Here is a 26,733-nt window from a genome sequence, read left to right as displayed (position 1 = left end):
CTGTAGAATGGATAGTTCTTCTTACAAGACCTCATCTTGTATTAAATTGAGGGAACCAGTTTCTACCCTGATCCCTAATTCGTTTTATATATTTGGTTGTATGATACTGATACTTATAAAAACAAAAAACAAACCAAAAAAACCTCCTGCTTCTTTTATATGCTGTTTCTGCGTAATATGAGAAAAGCAGCCATGCTACCTAAGTACGTCCACTGTGAGAACCCCTGTGGCTGCGTAGGCAGGTGTTTGTGTGCTTGTGTGGATGCGGCTGTCACTGTCTGCTTCATTTGTATCTGAGGAATCACTCTAACTAGACGGAAGAGCATCCTGGTCAGGAAGTGAGACAACAGCCTGGGGAAGGGAAGAATGCTCAGACTTTCAGAAAACGAGGCTTGTTACATGACAGCTTGTAGAGATCCCAGGGTGAGTCTCAGGGAGATGGAAAACAGGATTCCTTTTGGGGATGAAGCAAAGTTTGTTTTAGAAGTTGTTCGTATTAAATTTTATTTTCTCTTGCATAGTTGAAATTCCTTTGAGTGTTAGCATTCTTGTTGTGTTGTGTTGTGTTGCATTTCTGAGGCAGTTTCTCACTGTAACTCTGGCTGGCCTAGAACTCAGAAGAGTTTACCTGTCTCTGCCTCCCAGGTGCCTGGAAGTACAGGTGTACCACCGTGCCCAGTTTTGCATTCTTGATCTCTAATTTTGGCCATATGTCAACAGATTTTGCTTTATTTCATTTTATAGATAACTGTAGTGTATTAGGAGAAATCGCCATATTCCATTGCGTTTGGGAGGTTTGGAACATACTTCCATGCTCGTTGCTCGCCTAGAAAGTCACTCCTGGTTGTTCTGATGCTGCCTCTACCTGTACCCATGTTTGTTTGGTACCGTGAGATGACACCTCGCAGCTCTTTATGTTCTTATGTGTGCCTTGTGCCCACTGCCCTAATACCAAGGCTGACAGCTAGGGAGTCTTCATTTACTATCTTTATTGTTTCAACCTCACGAGTGTCTTCAGGTTAGCCCCTTCTGAGGAAGAAGCATCTTGCTGATTCTGTGTTCTTTGCCTTCGTAAGTGGTGTGTCGTTAATATTGTCGGCTCCCAAAACTAGAAACGATTGCACTGCTGCCTCTTTGTTATGTCTCAAAGCCAGGTGGTTCTGATACGTTTCTTATCAGTATCCTAAAACTGTCTCCTTAGTTTAGGCTTTGTTACTTAGATAATTATTCAAGTCCTAATTATCTATGTCTCTTTGCCCTATCTAACATATTCTCGTGTCAAACTGGAATTGAGTTAATAAAGGAAGACTATTTTGAAAATTCTTCTCATTAAAGACAAAAGGAAAGATAATAAGAACTGAAAAATTACCATCATAGAGCAGTTGATCATAAATATGTATACATCCTAGAAATTACAGTTGGTAAACGTTGTGGTGGCTGCTGTAGCTCGGTGATTCATGAGACTGTTCCACTAAGTTGTGATCTGATAAGCCATGCTAATAATATAACCTATTATCCCATGTTCACAATGCATGGTATATAAATTAAAAGGAGCTGATCAGAGTCTCTTATGGCTCTTCTAAGTGGAATGAAGCAAAGAAGATCTTATTGTGAGTGTTAGAATGTAAACCCAGACTTGGGGGATGACTCAGTGGGTAAGCACACACGCCACACAAGCCTTACAACCTAAATTCAACTGTAGAACCCAGTGGAAGGAGAGACCTCCATCTGAAAACTGCTCTCAGACCTTCGTGCATTCACGTGTGTACACACGCTATACAAACACAGTGAGTAAAAAGTCTTAAAGAATATAAACTCAGACGTGTTTGCGGCTTGCCCTGAACTGCTGTCACACCATGACACATTGGAACACTGGAGCCTGCTCCTAAGAACTCTGTGGTACAGTCCTGTTGGGACTTACAGGCTTGGGTTCAGTGGTACCTCAGAAGTACCACCCAGGGTTTATCTAAGTTTCTTATATAGGCCAGCAAATGTTCCCTATTTCTTTAAATTAGTTAAGTTTTCAGTTGGAATGAAAATATCCTAACACATACAAAGCGGGGACCAGTGTTTTCATCTGTGGAAGATACAGGGAGATCAGACTGGATCGCTACTTATGCAGCACGTTCAAGGTGGCTCCTTCTGCCTTACACACGCTCCTTGAGGGCAGTCACTATAGGATATTCACACTGAGTGCTTTTAAAAAGTTTACATGTAAGTACGCAGGGAGTCCAGGTCAGTAGCTTTCCAAATGAGAAGATGATAGAGACAGTTTTCTACCTAGTCACCCAAAACTCTCTATAATGTTGGAGCATCTTCTTCAGCCTTCTGGCCCAATATATCTGACAGACATATTTGTGAGGCAGGAAATTTTGTGGACTTGCTTACCCTATCTTGGCAGAGTTTGGCCATCAACTCTGCCTATATCCAAACTTGTCCATTTTTAGGCAGAATTTTGTCTGTGGTAGAACTGAGGACAATTTGCCCAGTGGTGTGTTTGCCACATTTGAAGCCATCTCCATAAGGAGGTTCTTTGATGCTCATCATTTTCTTTGAGGTAGGCTGGGTGTTGCCAGGAGTTAACCTGTCTCATTGTCAATGAATCCTTAAAATAATAAAAACATTTTTAAATGTCATATTCTGTATGTCTTTGAGTTTTTCGAAGACTTTATCTATTTTACCTTATCTTTCTATAGAATCATACACCTAAGATGTATATTCTTGTGATAAAAGTAGACTAATAATTCACATGACCATGATTTGTTCAACAATTAACTTGTGTAACTTATTTATCCTAAACAGCCTGCAGTAACACTTTCAAAGTATTGGAAGTAAACCTTGTATTATAATTGAGTCATATGGATACAATACCTCATATTAGAGTAAATATATACATATGAAGAATAATGTTACATTTGAATTCTATACCACAGTGTCTAAAATTAAAGTCTCTGATGGGGTTGAAGATCAGGTAATTTAGTTTTACAATGAGGCTTAGTTTATGGGTTAAGATGTTTTTAGGTCAAGATAGATGTTTTAGGTTGATAATGACAAGATGTGATGGAGATTGATTTATATTCAGAATTTTAGATGCACCAAGATAGGAAAGATGTTTTCTTCAAGGCTGTCAAATACAAATAGCCAAAACACCAAGAATGTAACATATAATTCCTGATTGTGTCATGATTCTTCTCCTTGCTATAGGTAGATTATTGTATATATGTGTAATAATATAAATGTATATATACAAAATAAAAAATGTTTAATTAAAAAAAGTTTACATCTAGCCCAAAGCTGAAATACATACAGTGTTGCTGTGGAATAATAAGTTTGCCTATGTTTCTTTATGATGAATGTTTTTCCCTTACAGCAGAATGTTAGCTTCAGGCTCAGAACAAATGCATATATTGCTTTGTAACCCCCTCCCCCCTTTTTAGTAGAATTAGAGTCTGACTATACTTCAGATATTGATCACTATTCTCAGCCTTAACATTGTCTACAGTTTTCATTACTTTTGCACCTGTAACATTTTTACCATTACATATATAATTTATGCTTCAGACTAAAGGATGTTATTTTTAAGGAGAGACATTCCAAGGCTCAACTTGAAGTTATAGTTCACAGACTTCAAAATGAAGTTAAAAAACTAACTATTGAATTAATGAAAGCACGAGATCAGCAGGAAGAACATATCAGACACATGAGAACCCTGGAAAGGGCGCTGGAAAAAATGGAGAAGCAGAAAGCACAGCAGCAGCAGGCACAGGTACCCCTGAATGGACCAAGGACGTGCATAGACAGTCATGACTGATGACAGGCCATAGTAAGCTCAGAAGATGCCAGGCTGTGTGCAGAAATTATATTACTGTTATTTTTAATATCACGGTCATACAGTCTGGATTATGTCTTTATTCTACCAGGACTTATATAAAGCAATTATAAGAGTTGGTGGAAATACTGCAGATAGGTAGGATCATGTTTTTGAAAGAGATAGCTTTCAAATCTGTGGAGGACTTGAAGGATTTTCACTTTCATGCTTTTGGCATGAAATTTGAGTTTAAAAATGTGATGCAAATCAACAGTAATTGATGCCGGACATTTGGTGCGTCTACGTTGATAATAGTGTTCTTAATTCAGTAAAGTTTGAAAACAGCTTAATTGTTAGACTATGCCATCCAATCAAAATGTAGATACACTGGCGTTCAAATAGAAGCGGGATGGTTACTGGGGTGGCCGTGAAGCTCCAAGGGCTGCCAGTTTTTCTGAGTGAGGACTTTCCTTTTTTCTTTCCTGTCTGTCTTTCTTTCTTTCTTTCCTTCCTTCCTTCTTCCTTTCTAGTACTGGCCTGAGTCTGGGCATGCTCTAACACTTTTGAGCTTCAGCCTCTGCAAAGCTACCTCTCACTTGTCATCTGTGCCTGCCCGACTGGCCCCCATGCCTAACTCAAAAAGGCATGACTCTTTCCTCTCCTTCTTCTCCATCTTGCTCCTCCAGGCAGCTGAAGGATCTGCAGTTTGCCTGCTCTGTGGCTTTCTTTTTAATTAATGGCCTTTAAACACACTGGCCAATGTAAAGTAGGAGCAGGGAGATGATTGTGTAGGAGCAGAGGGATGACTGTGTGACTGGTGATCATGTGTCCTTCACTCAGATGAGACTAATCCAAGAGGTGGAGCTCAAAGCCTCAGCTGCTGATAGAGAAATAAACTTACTTCGAACCTCTCTTCACCAAGAAAAGGAGCAAGTGCAACAACTCCATGAACTTCTGGCACTGAAAGAACAGGAACACAGGTAACGAAACATACAGGCATCAAGCTAATGCTGCCATTTAAAAATATAAAACAAAGTTTCTGGTTCTGTCCTCACCCAGTGATGACCATTGGTGAAGTCTGACAGAATTAACTCATGGACGGTAGGCGCGATGGCCTAGTCTCCAACCCTGACAGGTTCACGTCCTGGGACCCACATGACAGAACGAAAACCGACTCCCATATGTTGTCCTGTGACTTCTGTGCATAACACACGAACACTTAATCCATCAGCCAGTCAAGATAGTGAAAGATTAAAATCAGAATTAACTCATGGAAAACACCATGTTTGGATCTGCATTAGATTCAGTCCTATAGAAATAGCTAGCAGCTAAAAAACAAATACGTACTTTAGTGTCAATAAGGAAGGAAGCGTTATAGTAATGCGCCTGGTTTTTACATTTCCTCAAGCTTGGCCAAAACTTGTTCATCATATAGAGAGGAAGCTATGCTAATTGACTTCCAAATAATTCTTTGTAAAAATTAATCAGTATTTATTCTTCTAAAGCAATAGACTGTAAACCTTGTCTGTACTATTTCTGTGTTTTAAAAGAAGGAATTGGTTTTCCATTAACCTTAGGTAATGCAAAATGTTAAAAAGCTATTGAAAGACCTTTGAGTTTCTATTCATGTGGACCGCATGCATTACTTTGGTTTTCATTTCAGGAAAGAAATTGAAACCAGGGAGTTTTTCAGTGATGCTGAGTTCCAGAACATACTGGCTAAGGAAATGTCCAAAGAAGAAAGGAAGCATGAGCAAGAAGTAAAAGAATACCAAGAAAAAATCGATGTATTGAACCAGCAGTATTTGGATTTAGAAAACGAATTCCGTATTGCTTTAACTGTTGAAGCCAGAAGGTTTAGAGATGTAAGAATTGTTACCAAGCTCTGTTGATAAGAGGCCTCGTTTTAGAATCCCACTCATACTTAGATGACTTATGATGTTCACAAAAATGGATTCTTAAGATTTTTTATCTCCTCATGTAGTAATAGCTACTTTTCATTGCTGCTTGTTGGAAAACTAACTATGGCACTACAGGTGAGATAAAGTAAGAGCCAGGGTGTGGATGGGAACCCTGCACTTGTACTGCAGGGCCAGCAAAGCTGACGGTCCTGTACCCCTCCCAGGCCAGAGGTGCCCACTGCCTCCGTAGTGCCTCCTTTGACCTGGAGTCTTTCCACAGTTACTTTCAACAGTGTTTCCATTTCCCATTAATGCTCCCCAGCCTTCCACGTGCTTACATCAAATGTTCGTGCTAATCTTAACTCCTCTTCTCTGAAATTCCAAAACATCAAGAGCTTCTGTAATACTATTTTAAAAATATATAGCCTTCTTTCTTACCACCTTTGTATTAGAATTAGTAAGTTAGATGTTATTCCACACTCAAATACTTCTTTGCCCCTGCATTTTATTCAGTATGACCTGTCTGATTTCATGCTGTCATCTTGGCACTCCAAAGTTACCAGCCCTTGTACTGTTCCTCGAAGCGCCTTCCCTCCTAGCACACCTGCCCTACGTTCTCACATCCTTTTTCTTATTTCCTGTTAACCTCTTGATAACAATGTCATTTCACAGTGAACATTCCCCCTTACAGTTCTTGCCATCTCCCTCTCAGCTCTGTGTGCAGTGAAAGCATGTTTCTTCTACATACGTTCACGATGCCTGCCTTGTTCCTATTAGTATATTGTTAGCCCCTACATATCAGAAGACAGATTAGCCCGTTTTATCCGTTGGTACATTGCTGTGCCAAACAGTGGCTGACATACAGCAGTTGCTCAGTGACTCTGTGTCATGCAAAGGACTCCTGGGTAACTAGACAAATGAGTAGCAAATTCCCTGGGTCTGTGTTTTAGCTTCTAGAAACAAGCTACCTCTTAGTGTGGTTTTGCTAAAGCTGAAAAGTTTTAAAGGGAAAAATGTAAACTGTTTCTAGAAGCAAATATTTTCCATTTGGAAAGCTGCTGTTTATAATGTGATTTTGAAATACAGGTTCAACATGGTTTTGAAGATGTTGCAACGGAGTTAGCCAAAAGCAAACATGCTCTTATTTGGGCTCAACGAAAAGAAAACGAATCTTCCTCTTTAATTAAAGATTTGACCTGTATGGTGAGGGAGCAAAAGACAAAGCTCTCAGAAGTCTCCAAATTGAAACAGGAAGCAGCGGCAAATTTACAGGCAAGAATCTGCAGTGTCGTTCCTTTGGAGCATTCACGTTACCTCAAGTGTGAGCAGTGACTTAGGAAAGTAGTCAGGATTAACTTGGAGATTATATAAATCATACATTGTGGTGTATTAATGGAATTAATGATTTCATAGATGCTGCTTTTGTCAAAATGTCTGCGTATGCTGGTATGGTGGTGTATACCTTCAGCCTCATCTGCTGGGAGGCAGAGGCAGGCAAATGGATCTCTGAATTCAAGTCCACTGTGGTCTACATTTCAAGTTCTAGATCCACCTACCTAGCGAAACCCTATCTCAAAAATAAATAAATAGAAATATGTAAATAAATTACTTAGTAAATTTATTCTATAAAGATGTTAACAGTTATATAGTGATATGACAAAAATTGGGAAAATGAGTCTCAAAAGTGCTAGGATTTGAGAAACAGTGTGTGTATCACTGCTGTTAGCTGGACAATGGTCCTGATGGTCTCAGGTACACTTAGCCACGACAGCTGTTAAATCATCTTTCAATGTTTGTGCTACTTCACCTAAAACTCAAGTCCTTGAAAATAGACTGTTGATTTAAATATTTCATGAGAAATTTTGACAATTACAGCTTCAGTTTTTCTCTTACAATTATATAGTAAAACTCAGCTTTAAAATCTAGTAGCCTTTTAAGTATTGTCATTTTATTTTGTTTTATAGCATGTTTCTTAGAACTTGCTGTAAAGCTTGCAAATGTTTACTTTTTGATTGCTTAAAGAGTACTTTTTTATAAGATACAAAAGAACTACTTTAAAATTTTATTATGCGTATCATTTTAATGTTTACAATTAAATTAAATAAATGGTGTTTTGTGTTTTCGGATATATAGAATCAAATCAATACTCTTGAAATTTTGATTGAAGATGACAAGCAGAAGAGCATTCAAATAGAACTTCTCAAGCATGAAAAAAACCAGCTTATTTCAGAGCTAGCAGCCAAAGAGTCACTGATTTATGGTTTAAGGACAGAAAGAAAAGTATGGGGACATGAACTGGCATATCAGGGTAAATGTCCCAAGGTTTCCAGTGAAAAATAGCCATTGTTAGAAAGCAAGTACACGTGGGTACTGGGGAAAAGGGCGCCGCACTGCCCACTAGTGCTAAGGTAAGAGCAGTGCATCATCGGCTGGTAGGATAAGTAGGCACTTACCAGCCAACCAGGAGCACATGCCTCTCAGGAAATCCATCACTTCATCAGTTAGGATGTTTAAGTGGCCAGGCCTGGAGACTCAGGCCTACAGCTGCTGCTGCTCTGCAGGCTGAAAACGAAGGTCACTCAAGACGAGCCAAGGGGACCATAGCTTTGATACTTAGTTTTCTATTTGAACTTGTTTTTAACTGATAGATTAAAAAAAAAATTAAAAGTGTACATTTTCATGGGATACAGCATCTAAAATGAGTATTCATATTTGTAAGATAACATTTTGTATGGATGGAAGTAAAATTGTGCATGAATGAAAACCATTGTAAATATTGGGTAAACCCTTAGTCTTATTTACTTTCCAACTACAATATAGCAAAAGCTAATAAATACTATGTCTTGACATATATAGATACCTTAACATTTTTGAATAGTTAGATAATTGGTTAAAATAAAACATTGATTATTCTACAGTAGTTTCTAATGAGGTTGTGTTTGCTTCATTTTTACTTATACAGAGCTTTTAATAGCTCAAATGTATAAATGTATAAAAGACTTTCTCTGTCGATTTGCATTGTTGTATACTTTGGGTTTTAAATGAGTTTTTCTACCTTATTATGTTAAGCTTTCATAATGTGCAAAAACCCCAAGGTATATTAAGTTTCTAACTGGTAATTGTTTCTTAGGCTCGTCACTAGCCCAGAGTCGTGGGAAATTAGAAGCCCAAATTGAAAGTTTATGTAGAGAGAATGAATCTCTGAGAAAAACCCATGAAAGTGACTGTGATGCATTGAGAATAAAGAGCAAAATCATTGACGACCAAACTGAAACCATCAGAAAATTAAAAGACGTACGCTTAACATTTTCTTTGGGGAAAAAAGCTGGTGGCAGATTTGAAAAACAATAATTTGTCTTTGTGTTTCTCAACTAGCATAGATTTTAACGACAGAATATAGTGCTTTTATAGCTTTTTACCCTTGCTCATAAGATTACTATCGGATACTTATTAACTTGAGTTGTCCTTTGATTTTCTTTGGGTTTTTATGTTACTGCTTTTTGAGACAAGGTATTCCTGGCTGGCTAGGTACAAAGCTAGCCTAAAACTCAGTGACATGTGGCACCAAGCCTGTCCTTTGAAATAACAAAATATGAATAAAAGATTAGGAATCAAAAGAAAATTTAATATTTTATGTTCCATATCCTGTTAGATCTTAACCTATACCATATGCAACATCTAAAACAAATTACTAATTTTTTTAAGTGTTTACAAGAAAAAGACGAGCAAATCAAATTGCTACAAGAAAAGCTCACTGTCGTAGAAAAGTCTTCTCAAGAGAAACTTAATGAAAAATGTTCACAACTAGATAATGTGATTGAGAAATTGGAAAGACACAATCAAAGAAAGGAAAAACTAAAACAACAGTTAAAAGCAAAAGAATTAGAACTGGAAGAAATCAGAAAAGCATACAGGTATTAAACAATACTTGACACTGAGAAAAAGTTTTAGATTAATGATTTTATCTTCTTTGGTTAGTTTTAAAGTCAATTTTTTTTTCTTTTTAGCATACTAAATCAGAAATGGCATGAAAAAGGAGAACTACTCTCTCATCTTGAAACACAAGTAAAAGAAGTAAAAGAAAAATTTGAAAACAAGGAAAAGAAACTTAAGGCAGAGAGAGACAGAAGTCTTGAGCTACAAAAGTAAGCATTAAGTCATGAAGGACATGGGATCCCTTTAAGCATGCATACTACACTGGGATGGGTGAGACGTGTGTAGAGAGAAAATTGCCAAAGATACGAGGGGGTAACTTGCTAAAAAAGTTATTCCATTCCATCTATAAAGTAAATAAGCAATAGTTTCCCCTAATAGTTAGGTATGAAATATATATATGTATATTATATATACATATATACACATATATAAATAATTTACAATATTGAATTTATATTAAAAAAAATAGGTAATAACGTTTAATTACTAGTTTTTATTTCAAGATGCAGAGTTGTATTCATGACAAAGCCTGCAGATAGCTTCTCACAGCACCTAAGAAGAAGCACACTTAATTCTGTGTACCCATATGCGTAGCAGGTGTTTCGTGCTTTTTTTGTTTTTTAAGGGATACAATGGAAAAGCTGCAAAACATGGATGATGCCTTTAAAAAACAAGTTGATGCAATTGTTGAAGCTCATCAAGCTGAAATAATACAACTAGCATGTGAGAAGCAGAAATATATTGACAGCGCAAATTTAAAGGTACTGTTACTTTAATAATATGAAATAATTATGTTTAAATTAATTAGTTTTTAGAAACTAAAAGAGGAAAGGCTGCACATTTTATTGACACAACTGTTACAGAATGTGTTACGAAGTTATCATGAACCCAAGCAACACTTGGATCACATGTAGGTAATAGCTGCAGTGAACTGACAAGTGTGATAGTGCCCTGTGTGTGCCTGCCCATGGTCCTGGCATCCCTTTGATCACAGGCCAGGGGCAGTGAAAGTCAGTCTACCACTGTGTTGAGAAAGTTCTCAGTGATCACTTCCCTGTCCATGAGGGTGTAAACCAATCAGCTTTGTCTTGATAAGAAGGAGTTTGAGGTGCCGCCAAGTCAACCATCATGGGCTTATTACCTCAGGAGGATAAGGAGTCAGATCAAGGTACTTTAACAATCACACAAATATTCTGATATGACCACTTTGTTGAGATCAACTAGATTCAAAGATAGTTGAAATTTTCATCAATTTTCAAGTGGTAGTGAAAAAACAAAAAGAACTACGGTATATAAGAGTCAGAAATGAACAATCAGAAAGCAAGAACAGAAAACATGTGATGCATGCTTAGTCTGTATTCTCAGTTCTCAGGACGAGACAAGAAGATCAAGTAAGTATTCATGCCAGACTGGGCTAAACAGAAAGCCTGTTTCATAGAAGATAGGAGGAGGAGGGGCTGAAAAGATGCCTAAGCCTTTAGGAGCACTGAGAAGTCAGGTCCAGAGTTTACATCCTAGAGCCCTCGTGTAACAAGCCAGGTTGCTGCGCTCCATATGTTCCTGTAACTACAGTTCTGGGGGATCAGTGCCATCTTGTGGCCTGCAAACACACACAAATGTGCATATACACATACTGACAGGTACTCACACGTGAACAGAAGTAAGTAAGTCTTAGAGACAGCGGTACCTTTACCTTTTTCTCTGCAAAGAGAGAACAGTCTTACATCATCAATAGCAAAGAGCATACTGATCTATTTCACTGGAAGTTAGTGGAAATTTCGGATCTTTTATTATCATGATACAAAGGTTCTGTGGGCAATACCGAGTAAAACATGAATTGGGCTTTTGGCTTAAAATACCGAGTATAATGTTGGACTTACTACCAACATGATTTGGTAAAGAATTGAAGAAATGCTTTCTTCTGTTGGTTTGGACACACGCTCAAGTTTGTTGTGTTAGATGTTACAAGACTCTCTTTTCAGGATGATCCTGGGTGACTCCCTGGTGCCGCACAAGTCTGTCTCGTGATGTAATAAATTCTTGAGAATCTTGAGTTCAAAGGCCTGGTTGTCCTGAAGATCTCCTCTACATAACTAAGAAAGCAGTTGCTGTTCTCAAGCCTCTGAGATGAACAGAAAGGACATGGATGCTAAATTCTACCTGATTCTGATAGCTCTGGAAACATGAGGCATCCTCAGCTTCTGCACTAACGGCATACAGTTGATTCTAAAACAACAAAACCACTTTAAAAATTTTTTTAAAAGTTAGAAAAATAGAACCAGAGCATAAAATAATATTCAGGCATAGGAAGTATACAGATCCTGAGGCATCACAGAGAGGTAACATTTTCAATTAGGGAAAGCTGAGGCTGGAGAGTTGGCTCAGTGGTTAAGAGCACTAGTCGCTCTTAGAACTCAAGGTCTGTCACCACATGGTGGCTCACACCATCTGTAACTCTACTCCTAGGGGACCTATGCCCTTTTCTGATCTCCACGGGCACTAGGTATGCTTGTGGTAAACCTGCATATATGTAGGCAAAACACTCATACACATAAAATAATAAATCTAAAAAATTAAAAATAAATGAATTAAGAAAGAATTTTCTGAGAGGAAAGAAAGTAGGGGATATGCATTACGGGGATGGAGCATGAAGTAGCAGAGAAGGGAGGTCACAGCTGTACCAGACATGCTGAGCTAAGTAGACGCTTTCAAGCAGAGGTCTGCAGTATAGAAGACAGATCTTAGGGCAATGTGGGCGCAGAATGGATGTTTAAAAGTTATATCTCAAAGATGAAATTTCGACAGAACCCAACAAAACATTGAGAAATGCTGGAGGGACTGAAGTGAAGAGAATGCCTTGGGAAGGAAGTTGTGTGAGTTGGAAATCTTTAAGGAATGGTGCTGTAAGTTAAACTCAGTACTGAGAGGCAGTTCAGGGCAGTGGGATGATGGACTCAGGAAAATGGGTTTCTGTTCTTGCTGTAAAATAGAAATTTCATATTTCTTAAACTCAAAATGCAGTTACAATAAATTATCCTTTGCAGGAGACTTTTATGAGGACTAAATAGGTAATACACACCAAAGTACTTTATATAGTTTGCCATTTTATCATTTGAAAAAAGTTGCATCTTACTAACTTTTTTTAATGAACCACAAATTATAGAGTACATAAAATACATCATTGACTTTTCAAAATGCACTTAAAAATTTTTTTAGAAAATTAAAATGTAAAATGTATACATTGGTTTAGGTTCAGCAAATTGAAGAAGAAATGCGAGGACTTCTGGAAGAAACATGCAAGAACAAACAAGTCATGGAAGGAAAAATTAAGCAACTTGCTAGTGCTATAAGTGAAATTCAGAAAGAAATGTGATGTTGGTGGGAACACACTCAGTTGAAATGGACCAGCAGACCTATTGTGAAAACTATTAAATACTGTAACAGTAGTAACTGCTGTGACTTTGAAATGTCTCTTTCTACACATTCACTATGAATATATTTTAAGAGACTTGATGAATTATTAATTGTATATGTAGGTTTTTTAAAAATAAAATGTTAATGATTATGTTTATTAGAAGGAACTATCCTAATGCTAGCCTTAAAGCACCTTTTCTTGTGTCTGTGCTGTATCTTCTTGGTAATTACACAGTCCCTTGCAGACTTGTAAAGGAATGTTAGAATTTGACTATAAAAACGATACGACAAAGTAATCGTTGTTGTTGACCTTGTGCTAGTGCAAAACTAATAATATTTACAGGTTGTCCTTTAGTTGATGGAGCTCCATTTTTTTAAAGTATATGTAAGATATAGCCCAAAAATATCTAAAGTCTATATGATAAAGAAAAAATAATGTGTTGTCATTTAGAAAAGAGGCTAAGCTATTTCCACATGGGTTCTAGTGCGTTTGTTTTATTAAAAGTGATATCTATGCTTTTATACATATTGTCTGCTCCAGAAGAGCACAGCTGCCGACCTTCATTCACACTCCCAGTCACTGTGTGAAAAGACTTGTATCTGTGCAGCTGGAAACACTCACCCACTTCCTACCTGACCCTGCATTGCTGGCTCGCTGTTGTCACCTCTTACGTTGGTAAACATGTCCTTACCCTTGTGATGTTTCTGAGAGGAAGAACGCACAACACTGAAAATTAATATCATTAGTAAACTAAATTTTAAAAAGTAAATGGAACCCAATTCTGTAAGTGTTCCTGAAGAGACGGTCTTAGATTTTTGTTGTAACTGAGCTACATACTGTAACCAAATGGTAGCTGACAGTAAGTCTAATTCTTACCTTAGCCAGTGCCTGACATATCCAGTTTCATGTGTCCATAAGCTTTCTGTCTGGTGGTAGGCTCAGGATTTGGTTGGCACAGATTTGTCACCACAGACACTATAAAATGGAGGATGTTTGAGGAAGGCTGTGGAATCCCTGGTGATCTCTACAGAGGCAAACATTCTTTGAACCTTGCTTAATTACTACCACAATCCTGAGTTCATCATTTCTGCTTGTCAACAGAATTCTAGGCATCCCTATTTGTCAGAAGGAGAAATGGAGTGCTTAAGTTCATCATAGGATTGTAGGGTGACTAGGAGCAGACTATGTTGAAAACCCATTGGTTTGGGGGTGGGAGGAGTCAGATTATCCATACATTCACTGAAGTCCAGTTTTAGGAATCACTAAATTTTCTTAATCTAGAGGATTGTCCAAGAATTCTTGACTTAAAAGTCCCTCAACTAATCTTTTTTGTTGTTATTGTTGTTTTGTTTTGTTTTTTGTTTTTTTACCTCAACCAATCTTAATGATCTTTGAACTTACATACTATTCTATGAACTTGAGTTCTAATATATCCTAACTCAAAAGTTATGCATACAGCTAACCAAATTCCCACAGTCAGGATCACCTCTCCAAGACTGCTAAACTTCTACCGACCCAAGATGTTAGATTCCAAGGGCTAGTTAAATACTTTGAACAATAACTGGAAAAGATAAGTCACTGTTATCCATTGGAATTCCAATACATTTGTATGGGGCAAAATCCTGAATGATTTGAAGGATAATAGCTTAACTCCTCACTTTTTTTGCCAAAGTGCCTAAGAATACAGATCAAAGCTCTCAACTATAGTGGCATTTTATGCATCACTTATGGCTAATGACAAATGCCTTTATGTCAATATTGTTACAAGCCATGTTTAAAAGACATTCTGTAACAAATAATAGAGAAATGTGCATATAGTGGGGTAAAAGTAAAAGTGCCAACACTGTGGTGACAGTTCAGTTGGCTTCCTTCCATCAAGAAGTCTGGATAACTCATCTGACTTACTATTGATGTACATACGATGCTAGCAGCAGATGTGGAAACATGGGAATTATGGGCTGTATTTCCTTCTGCTGTCCACTAGCCATACAATTAGGGATAAGATAAGGGTCTCAATGACATCAGCTTCCATAAATGACCACAATCTGGTTTTTCCATTTTACCCACAAGAATATACTTTAAGGCTGCTGGGGTGTAAATAGAAATTTCCAGTATATTTTTTGTTTTAATTTATTACTATTTTTTTTCCTATGCATGAGAGTTTAGCCTTCATGTAAGTATGTGCACTACATGTGGGCCTGGTACCCATGGAGACCAGAAAGGGATATTAGATGCTCTGGAGTCAGAGCTACAGACAGTTGTGAGCTGCCATGTGGGTTGAACCCAGGGATTCCAGAAGAGCAGCCAGTGTTCTTAACTGCCAGGCCATCTCTCCAGCACCTGCAGTATATTTTTGTTGAATTATTCTTTTCATAACAAATTAGCATGATGTCTATGCTCTAATGTGTATGATTTCAGGCTTCACTTCGCAGATCATAAGCACTAGCATAGTGAAAGTGAGGATTCCCGTTCTCATTGCTGAGCTGGTGAGACGGGTCAGCTAGTAAAGGCGCTTGCTGCCAAACCTGAGGACCTGAGTTTGGTCCCTGGGACCCACCTAGCAGAAGGAAAAAAATTATTCCCACAGATTGCCCTCTGAACTTCACATAAGTACACACGCACACGTGTAACACACACACACACAAATATAATGCATTTTTTAAAATCTCAGTGTCACAATAGAAGAAGAAAGATGACCCAGGGATGAAATACTTTTACAGTGAAAACTAAGATACTAAAGAAATAATTGAAGACACAAGAAGATTGAAAGACTTTGAGGATTGGAAGAACTAATACTGTAAAAATGACTATACTGCGAAAAGCAGTCTACCAATTCACTGCAACCTCATCAAAACCCCAATGACATTCTTCAGAGGACTAGAAAAAAATTCTAAAATTCATATGGAAGCACAAAAAGCTCTAAATAGTTAAAGCAGTCTTTATCAGGAATAAAGCGAGATGAATAATACCTGATGTCCACATGTACAACAGCTTAACAAGACAGCATCGCATCGGCATAAAGATAAACATGCAGATCTAAGGAAAACCGAGGACTGAGAAGTCTGCAGAGCTAGAACGAGCTAACATTTGACAAAGCTCAAAAAAATAAACATTAGAGAAGACACATCCCCTTTAACAAATAACACTGGGAGAATTAGGTTTATAAATGTAGAAGAAAGTAGGTCAATATCAACTGCCCTCCACAAGATCAATTAAAAAATGGATCAAGACCTTATTGTAAGATCTACAACTTTAAACTTGCAAAGGAAAATAGCTAATGCATCTCAGGGTATAGCTATAGACAACTTCTGAAAGACTCCCAAAAGCACAAGAAAGAACTCCAATATTTATTAAATAGAAATAGCATGAAATTAAACTTCTGCACAACCAAGAAAATAACTATCAGAATGAGTGAAAAGACAGCTTAAAGAACGGGAAAACTGAAGCTTTACCATGTATTAGGGGATTAAAATGAAAGATACTTGAACTACAAAAGTTTACACCAAAAATTTGCAAATCATTTAACCAATAAATGGACTAACGTGGCCAATATGTACCTGAATACAAATTACGACTGCTTTGCTAGGCCATACCATCCTCGTCAGAATGTTATGTCCTCAAGAAAATAAATGGTGCTGGGCAGTGATGGCCCATACCTCTAATCCCAACAGAGGCAAGCAGATCTCTATGTTTAAGGCTAGCCTGGTCTACAAAGCATGTTCCAGAACAGCTGAAACTACAACACTCTATTATTAAACACTCTTTAAAAAAAAAAAAAAATGAGGGATGGGGAGTAAAGAGTAAATGTTGGTGACAATGTGGAGAAGAGAAGGATGTTGGAAAGGAGCATTTATTGGTGGTGGGGAATGTAATCTCTTGCAAGCACTTTGGAAGTCAAGCATGGAGATTCCTGCCGTATAACACAGCTATATACTCCTGGATAAACACCCAAAGGACTCTAAGTGAGCATACCACACAGATGACTATATTAGTCACTATAACTGGGAACTGGAACCAGCCTAACTGTTCATCAACAGATGAAGGGATTAAGAAAATGTGGTACATAAATACATGTTGTGCTGCTAATAAGAAAGAAAAAAATATTTGTAGGGAAATAGATGTGATTAGAATCATTCCTAAGCAAGATGAATACCACATTTCATCTCATGCCGGACTTAAATTTTATGTATATTTGAGTAATATACAATGAACTATATATAATTATATGTTGATATTTGTATTAATATATGTTTGGTACACACAAGAATGCATGCATGTATATTTGTAAGTTCTGTATCAAGAGAAGGGCAATGAAAAGATATAAAGGAGGCAAATAAAGTAATGGAATGCGTGGAATAGGAAAGCAAATAGACTAAGAGTAAGAACAGCTGTAGAAGGGGAGGGCACAGGAAAAGCAGTGAGGGGAGAATAAATGAGAACAGAGAATAGTGGCATATATATGAGAGTGCCTCCATGAAAACCATTGCTATGAATGTTACTGTTAAAAACTAATGTCAAAATGGAAAACATTCTCAGTGCCACTCTTCGAGGGCAGCATTTTATTAAATTAACTATTATGATGTATATTCTTTTGGCAAAGCAAAACAAGAGTATAAGACTAAAATCTTTCCACTATGTGACAATTCTGTTTAAATACAGCCTGTACTTACTGTTTGTAGTCACAGGATATAAACTTGAAAAAGGCCTTTGCGTTATCTGTCATATTTCTGTGTCATGAGTGCCATGAACAGGGGCATTTATCATAAGAGGATTAACTATCCTTGAAACATCTTTAACTACATTTTTCACCTAGAAAAATGCAGAAGATAAATGTTTATATGATGTAAGCATTTGAAAGGAAAAATAGGTAAATTTGGTTTTAAATAATTACAAAGAGGTAATGTACTGACATAGAAGCTTTTGATGGGCCATTAGCTCAAGGGAGATCTAAGAGTTGAAAGTTACAAATATCCATGACCATTGAATAGGCTTATTCATTTAAAATTCACTGTTATGCTGGAGGACATAATGCAGTTCTAGGGCATGTATTTAGAATGCACAGGACCCTGGGTTCAATCCTCAGTACTGCCCTCCTGGTCGGGGGGGACAGGGTAGCAAAAAAAAAAATCAGTGTACTGCCACCATCAAATAAAAATGTCTATTAAATAGTTACTATATTATGACAAGACAGGACATATTTTTAGTTTATCCTATGTACATGAAAATGGCACATGTGATCTTTCACAAATGTTATGTTCTTCAAGCCCAATAAACTGTGAACTTACAAATTATTCTCTTCGTTACAAAATGCTTGAAACACATCCAACAACCAAGTCCTGGGTTACATAGTTATTTTCTAAAATGTATGAAAACTCATTAAATAATATTACAACATATCACAGTATCTGTCCAAACAACTCTGAGACTAACTCAAATTTGTTGAGAGATTGCTGGCATGGAAATATTACTGTACAGGTCAGTGAAATATAGGTTAGTTTCGTTGTACTAGCAAGTGCACAAACATCTGGCTTGGAGCTTGCCAACCAGTTTAAACACTAATTTGAGGTAAAGACCTCTAAGGCTTTCCTCCAAAAAGGCACACTTAAGTGTAGCACAGGCATTTGGGAGAGCTGTCTCCCTTATAGTAGCGAAAAGACCATGGAAGTTGAAGTCATACTGACACCGAAAACATGTTTTTAGTCAGCTAGTGTTTGTGAAGTGAACAGTAGCGTCTTTGCATTATTTGTATTCTGGTTTTTAAAAATTGCATTATGATCAGATATTTCAAAAAAAAATCCCCTAGTAGTAGAAAGACTTTTTCACCATCAATCTCATTTTCAGTGATGTTTGGGGGAAAAAAACTGTCACTGTTTTTCACTGTGCTGTTCACTGTTTGCAGGGTGACTGGGCACGGGAGGACTGAGACTGGAAAGCACCACCCTCCAGGTCATGTTCTCATCTCTCTCAGTTGTGGATGTGCTCCTGAGGGCTTGGACTTAGCACCGGCATTCACTGTTCTGTGTTTGATTATGCTGATGGCAGTTGCACAGCTCTAGCTATATATTACAACCGACACTCAAAGACTGAATTGTATTGTGTATAAATTTTACATCTATAAAATGTTTTTACAACAAATAAAAGAATAAAGACAAAAAGTCTACATTTATAACCGTTTTATCTCTGAAATTAGGGAATAGTATTATAATTTTTTATATAATTTTTTTTTTAAGATCAGGCAACAAAACACAAAAGATTTTGACTGCCAATTGAAATGTTTGTTAATTCATTAATACATTTATACTTGAAACTGAGAAAATTTAAACAAATGAAAATTCTATTATAAAAACCACACCTACCCTCCAGCTCCCAGCCCCCTTCTCCTCTATGCTATTTGGAGATGCTTCAAGAGATCATTACCATGACATGTCTTCATGAAGGTGAAGTTTTCATGGTACATTAGGGCCTTTGAAAGAAAAGAAATTCAAAGCTGTTCACGTGCTACTTGGAGACAGTACAAAAATCCACAAGCCAGAAGAGGTCCTAACCAGAACTCAGGAATTTCTCTACCTTGAATTTAGGCTTGTGTAGCCTCCTAGACTGTGAGAATACAGACAGAGTTTAAGTGACCAGTTTCTGGTGCAGGATAACAATATGAGCCAAATAAGACACAAATTGTTTTAGAAATATTAATTTCATTTTACATCAATTTATAACTTAGCATACATAGCAGGATGTTCATTAATTAAAATCTCAAGAAACAACACATACATAAATACACACACACAACCAACAACTACAATAAAATAACAAGAATTAACAGTCATTGGTCATTGATATCTGTCAATAGCAACAGACTCAGCTCCCCAATAAAGAGACAATGAAAGATTGGGAAAAGATTCTCTAAGCAAATGGCCTCAAGAAGCAGGCTGGTGTACCTATTCTAGTATCTAACAAAATAGACTTCAAAATTAATCAAAAGAGATGAGGAAGGACACTTCATGCTCATCAAAGGAAAAATCCACCAAGATGGAATTTCAATTCTCAACACCTATGCTCCTGCAGGGCAAACATTACTAAAGCTTAAATCACACATTGATCCTCATACATTGATAGTGGAAGTCCTTAATACCTTACTCTCACCAATGGGCAGGACACCCATGCGTAAACCAAAAAGAAATAATGATCTAACATGTTATTAACCAAATGGACCTAACATATGTACAGAGCATTTCACACAAACACAAAGGAATACACATCCCAGGACATCATGGAACATTCTCCAAAATTGAACACATACTGGTCACAAAATTTCAGCAGATACAAGAAATTTGAAAATAACACTCTGCAACCTATCAGACCACTACAAATTAAAGCTGAATTTCAGCAATTACAGAAACAACATAAAACCTCTAAACTCATGGAAACTGAATAAAATATACTGAATGACCACCGTGTCAAGGAAGAAATGAAATAAAGACACGCTAGAATTCAATGAAAAATGAATACACAACTACCCAAACTTATGGGACACAATGAAAGCTCTGTGAAGAGGAAAATTCAGAGCACAGAGGAAATTCAGAGTGCCTTCATAAAAAATTTGGAGAGATCTCATACTATCAGCACACCCAGAAGCTCTAGAACAAAAAGAAGCAAACACCCAAGAAAAGTAGAAGACAGAAAATAAACTCCGGGCTGAAATCAAATTAAAAATAAAGAAAACAATACAATGAAACAAAGGGTTGGTTCTTTGAGAAAATGGGTAATATTGACAAACCCTTACCCAAAATAATGAAAAGGCCGAGAAGAGATAACCAAATTAACAAAATCAGAAATGGAAAGGGGAAAATAAGAGACGCTGAAGAAATCCAAAGAATCATTAGTTCATTCTTCAAAAACCCGCACTCCACAGAATTGGAAACGCTAAAAGAAATAGAAATTTTTCTTGATAGATATCACTTACTAAAGATAAATTGATATCAGATAAACAACTTAAATACACCTATGATCATCAAGGAAATAGCAGCAGCCATTAATTCTCCAAACCAAAAAAAGCAAGGGCCAGATGGTTTTAGCACAGAATTCTATCATACTTTCAAAGAAGAGCGAATGCCAATACTCCTCAAATTACTCCACAGAATAGAAACATAAAGAACATTGCCAAATTTATTTTATGAGTTCACAGTCACCCTGATACCCAACCCACACAAAGACTTAACAAAGAAACAGATTTACAGATCAAGTCTCCTCATGAACATTGATGCAAAAATATTCAATAAAAAATCAAGTCCAAGAATACATCAAGATGACCAAGTAAGTTCCATCCCAGACACACAGGAATGGTTCACTATACAAAAATCTGTCAAGGTAATCCAGCATGTAAGCAAACTGAAAGGAAAAAAAAGACACATGATAACCTCCTTAGATATTGAAAAAGACATTGACAAAAAGCACCCCTTCATGACAAAAAAGCCTTAGAGAGGAAGGAATAAGGGAACGTAACTAACATTAGTAAAGGAGGTACACCGCAAGTCTATAGCCAATGTCAAACTGAATGGAGAGAAACTCAAAGCAGTTCCACTGAAATCATGGACAAGACAGGGCTTTTCATTCCATATCTATTCAATATCGTACTTGATGTTTTAGCTGGAGTAATAAGACAAGGAGATCAAGTAGATTTCAATTAGTAAGGAAGAAGTCAATGTATTGTTATTTGCAGATGATATGATAGTATAAAGTGAATCCCAAAATTTTTGCCAGGGAATTCCTACAGCTAATAAACACCTGCAGCTAAGTGGCTGGATACAAAATTAAGTTTAAAAAAAATCAGTGCCCTCTTATATACAAATGACAAAGGATTTGAGAAAGAAATCAGATAAGCAACACCCTTCACAATAACCACAAATTAGGGCAACTCTAAGAAAGAATGGGAAAAAACTCTATGATAAAATCTTCAAGTCTTTAATGAAAAAATTGAAGAAGATATCAGAAGACGGAAAGATTTCTCATGTTTATAGATTGGTAGGGTCAATATAATAAATATAATAAAAAACAATCCTATATAATAAAGGAACTTCTGAAGGTGTCATCAAACCTGATTTCAGACTGTACTACAGAGCAATAGCTATAAAAAAAAAAAAAAACCTGCATGGTATTGGCATAAAAACTGTTGAGCGATGATATCAAATTGAAGACTCAGAAATAAATCCACACATTTATGTACACCTGATTTTTGACAAAGAAGCCAGAAATATACAATGGAAAAAAAAAGAAAGCATTTTCAATAAATGATGCTGATCTCACTGGGTATCTGCAGAAGAACAAAAATAGATTCATATCTATCACCCTGCACAGAACTCAAGTCCAAGTTGGTCAAAGATGTCAGCATGAAACCAGAAACACTGACTCTGAAAGAAGAGAAAATGGGGAATACCCTTCGAAACATTGACACAGGAGACAACTTTCTGAATAGAACACTAATGGGGAATAGGAAAGTGCAAGAGGAATACTCCTCTGTTGCTGGTTGGGAGTGCAAACTTAATATCACTTCTTTGGAAATCAATATGGTGGGTTTTTGTTTGTTGTTGTTTGTTTTGTTTTTGTTTTTTTAGAAAACTGGAAACTGGTCTACCTCAGGATCCAGCTATACCACTCTAGGGCATATACCCAAAGGATTCTCCATCCTATCACAAGAACACTTGCTCAACTAGGTTCATAGCAGCTTTTTAAAAAATTTATTAATTTAATCACTTTACAGCCTGATCCCACACCCTCCCTTCTCTCCTCCCAGTCCCACCCTCAAGTCTGCCTCCTCCCATCCCCTCTCTTCTTCTTCTTCTTCTTCTTCTTCTTCTTCTTCTTCTTCTTCTTCTTCTTCTTCTTCTTCTTCTTCTCAGAGAAGGAAAGGCATCCAAGAAGTACCAACCCACCCTGGCACCTCAAATCCCAGAAAGACTAAGAGCATCCTCTCCCACTGGAGCCTGCCAAAGCAGCCCAGCCAAGGGGAAGGGATCCAAGGTCAGGTAACAGAGTCAGGGACAGCCCTTACTCCCCTTGTTAGAGGACCCACATGTTGACCACGCTACACATCTGCTACACATGGGAAAGGGGTCTAGACCCAGTCCATGCATGCTCTTTGGTTGGTGGTTCAGGCTCTATGAGCCCCCATGGGCCTAGGTTAATTAACTCTGTAGGTCTTCCTGTGGTGTCCTTGGCCCCTCTGGCTCCTTCTTCCACCAGAACTCCCTAATCTCAGCCTATTCTTTCCTTCTTGGTCTCCATAGCAACTTTATTTGCAACCGCCAGAAACTGGAAACAACCTAGCATTTCCTCAACTGAGGAATGAATTTTTAAAAAAAGTTGTATCTTAGCGCTGTGGAGTATTACTCTGCTGATTGAAACAAAACAAAACAAAACAAAAGACATCATGAAATGTTCTCTGGGGGGTGGGGGGTGGAGGGAAATAGGGGTTTGGGGAGGGGAGGAAGCATAAGGATCTTTGTGGTAAAGGGGAAATAGAATAGAACTTGCAGATGGACTGAGTGGGGGCCAGGGGCGGGGTTGTTTGTGTTGCAGCTCTGAAGGAAAAGAAAAGGCTTCCACTACAGAAGTTCTGTTCCAGAGGCCTGGAAAAATTCCTCCAAGGCAAGTGTAACAGCTCTGCTCCAGTTTGGGAAAATTTCCCCAGTGAAAGTGTTACAGCTCTGACCCTGAAAGGTATCCTGGCAGTCTGGAGCCAAGGCCTACCGCAAGGTCACACTGCACGACAAGCTTACCAAAGAGATTTATTGGGAGGAAAAAGGCCAGGATGGTGGCTGCCTCTGCTAGGGTGAGAAGCAGCAGAGAACTGCGCAGAACATGGGGTTTATATGAGGTGTCTTGGGTGGTGGGGACAAAGCTGTTCAGGGTGGCCTGGGATTGGAGGGAACATGTGGCCTAATCTTTGGGATAAACTCAGGGATTTGTGATTTTTTTTTTCTCCTTTAGGGCAGGGCTTAGCCACTCTTCTGCCTCCTGGCTGGCCATTACAGCCTTTAGAAAATGATCCTTAGGGCCATCAGGGAAGTCTGGGGGCTGAGCCTGGCCTCTGGACTTCCTCAGGCAGGAGCCTGGTACTTTGTGTGCCTTGAGGGTTTACAATGCAGACAAAGTTTTCAAAGGGAATCCGTGGGGTGGGGGCTTGGGGGGCTTCCCTGCCACTTGAGTTGGTGTGACTAGCCAACAGGGATAGAAACAGGAGGGCTCAGGGAGGGCGTGGCGTTGAGGGGGAGAATCCTGGGAAAGACGTTGGAACTTGAGGGCATTTCAGGAGTAAGGTAGAAACCTACTGCAATGGAATCTATGAGTCCAGTGAAACTAGCAAAGATTCCTAGTAATGGGGACACGGACCCTAAATTGGCCATCCTCTGTAATAGGGTTAAGGCCTCAAGTGGAGGGACTGAGAAACCAACCCAGACACAAAACTTCAGACCCACAGTTTGTCCTGCCTCGGGATGTGCTGTGACAGGGCCTAGCAGAATCATCGTCAGAGAGACCAGAGAGACTTCATCCAGCAGCTGATGGCAGCGGATGCAGAGTCTCACAGCCAAACACTAGGTGTAGCTCTGGGTCCCACAGCCAAACACTAGGTGTAGCTCTGGGTCCCACAGCCAAGCACTAGGTGTAGCTCTGGGTCCCACAGCCAAGCACTAGGTGTAGCTCTGGGAGTCCTGGCAAGGAAGAATTGGAGGAGCAGACGGGATTCAGGGACATCAGCAGAACACAGCCCACAGATTCAACTGACCAGGACTCAATGAGTGCACCAAGACCGCGCAGCCTGTATGAGACGGCCTGACCTAGTGTTGTGCTCTGCTCTGCTTTCTCCCACAGGGGCTGGGAATGGGCTGGAATGGGTTGGAATGGGTGGGGTCTGCATGATTGGAGTCAGGCTGGGAGTGACTGGGGAGAATGCCTTTCCCAAGGATTCTGGTGCTACAGCTCTCTTAGTTCTCCTGGTGAATAGAAGCTTTTAGCTTGTGTCTGTTTATTTGGAGTGAACAAATGTTATATGAACCTTGGGGAGTGGGAAAGGACTTCTGGGGTGAGTGTTTTTCATTGGCTGGGGCTTAAGGTGCTGAGATGCCTCATTTGTATGGAGAGGCATTCCAGGTGCTTGGCTACTGCCTTGAGAACTGTGAGGGTTGGCGCTGCAGGACTATGTAGGCCTGGGGCACTTAGGCACAGAAGAGGGGGGCCCTGATCCTTACTCCTTCTTGGTTAAAAGTTGAGGCTTTGGACATGTCACAACCTCACTCTAGCTCCATGCTGGCACCACAACCTAGGTCCTCTGCATACACGCTATGTTTATACAGCTTGGTGTTCTTGTGGGAATCCTTACAGATGGGAGTGGGGAGGTTGGGGGGGGTTGGGGGAAGGGTGGGGGAGGGGCAGGGGTGACTGTCTCTAACTCTTTTGCCTCTCTTTTGGGACCCTTTTCCTACTACTTGGTTGCCTAATCTACCCTTGATATGAAAATATGCGCCTGGTCTTATTGTAACTTGTTATGCTGTATTTAGTCGAAGTCCCCAGACTGCCTGCTCTTTTCTGACAGGAGGTGAAGAAGGGGAGGGGCTGGGGGGAGGGGGAACAGAACGGTGGAAGGAGAGGGAGGGGAAACTGCAGGTTTCATCTGGAATGTAACATTTGAGAGAAGAATAAATAAAAAGAAAAAATGCCGTTAAGAAAAATAAAATCTCAAGAAACTTATAATCAATAAACTAATTTGTAAAATTTGATTTGATTACTATATATAACATTATCTAGTTGTATTAACTGATTTTTTTAAATTCAGATTTTTAATCCCAAACTTTGTGTATTGTGTTCTTTGGACTAAAACAGTGGCTAATAAACTAGTATTTATGAAGGGAAAACATATTTTTGTTTAAAACGGTTTCCAGGATTTGATTACTAATGCTGCCAGCTGGCCCTCTCATTTTGCTTTTGAGTGTAGGATATGTCTTCATCAATTCCTATCAAATGAAGTTTCAGTTGCCTAATATTTGTTTTTGTGTGTTTGTTTTTGTTTTGTTTTTTCGAGAGAGGGTTTCTCTGTGTAGCCTTGACCTAATGTTTGCTAAGTGTGAACGATATTCACTGGGTGCGAGACCAAGTTGTCGAAGTTTTTAATCCTGATTCTCAAATTCGAAAGTAAAATGAGGGTCGGACCATATTTCCTCCTCTCATACCTGTGAGATCTCGCCAGCCACCGGAGTTTAGGGCGTCACTAAAGCACAAGATGCTGCTTTATACATAACAAGTAATATGATTGCTGGGGGGACAGACAACATAACTCGCCAGCGAAGGTAATTAAGGGCAGGTCAGGCAAGAGTTGGGGCATCCACCGCCTCCATCCTCTAGGTTCAAACTCTTTTCTGTGCAGAAAGGGCTTTGGAAAGGACTGAGCGTCCGAACCCAAAAACTTCCGTGGAGCTGAGTTCTTCTACTCATGCCTTACAATACTTGCACCTGATGCGGGTGTAAAAGAGACAGCTGAGTCCCTGGAACCTCAGGCATTGCTGACAGGGCCTATGCTGGACCACAGTCCCCGCCCCCTTAGCCCCGCCCCCCGCCCCACTCGCCCCGCCCCTCCGCGGAGAGTGCGTTTCTAGGCAACGTCGGCGGCGTCACTTCCTGCCATT

General features: G+C 38.7%; 1 protein-coding gene across 2 annotated transcripts in view; it reads left to right on the top strand.

Moving 5' to 3' along the window:
• Positions 1–19,195, top strand: part of Lrrcc1 (leucine rich repeat and coiled-coil centrosomal protein 1) — a 30,436-nt gene extending 11,241 nt beyond the window's left edge. The window contains exons 10-19 of one of the 2 annotated variants that reach the window (XM_051172770.1): positions 3,562–3,766; positions 4,649–4,788; positions 5,472–5,673; positions 6,796–6,981; positions 7,843–8,017; positions 8,840–9,003; positions 9,415–9,623; positions 9,717–9,854; positions 10,271–10,406; positions 18,960–19,195. In XM_051172770.1, coding sequence (XP_051028727.1) covers positions 3,562–3,766; positions 4,649–4,788; positions 5,472–5,673; positions 6,796–6,981; positions 7,843–8,017; positions 8,840–9,003; positions 9,415–9,623; positions 9,717–9,854; positions 10,271–10,406; positions 18,960–18,983 — 1,579 coding nt within the window. In that variant the 3' untranslated portion in view covers positions 18,984–19,195. Of the gene's footprint in view, positions 1–3,561; positions 3,767–4,648; positions 4,789–5,471; positions 5,674–6,795; positions 6,982–7,842; positions 8,018–8,839; positions 9,004–9,414; positions 9,624–9,716; positions 9,855–10,270; positions 10,407–12,895; positions 13,639–18,959 lie in introns of those variants that run through there. The other variant, XM_051172769.1, reaches the window with a different exon arrangement.
• The last annotated feature ends 7,538 nt before the right edge of the window (positions 19,196–26,733 follow it).

Source organism: Acomys russatus, chromosome 31 (genome assembly GCF_903995435.1).
Source record: "Acomys russatus chromosome 31, mAcoRus1.1, whole genome shotgun sequence".
NCBI lineage: Eukaryota > Metazoa > Chordata > Mammalia > Rodentia > Muridae > Acomys > Acomys russatus.
The sequence above is the reverse complement of the archived record's forward strand: the minus strand, read 5'-3'. Positions and strand labels throughout refer to the sequence as shown.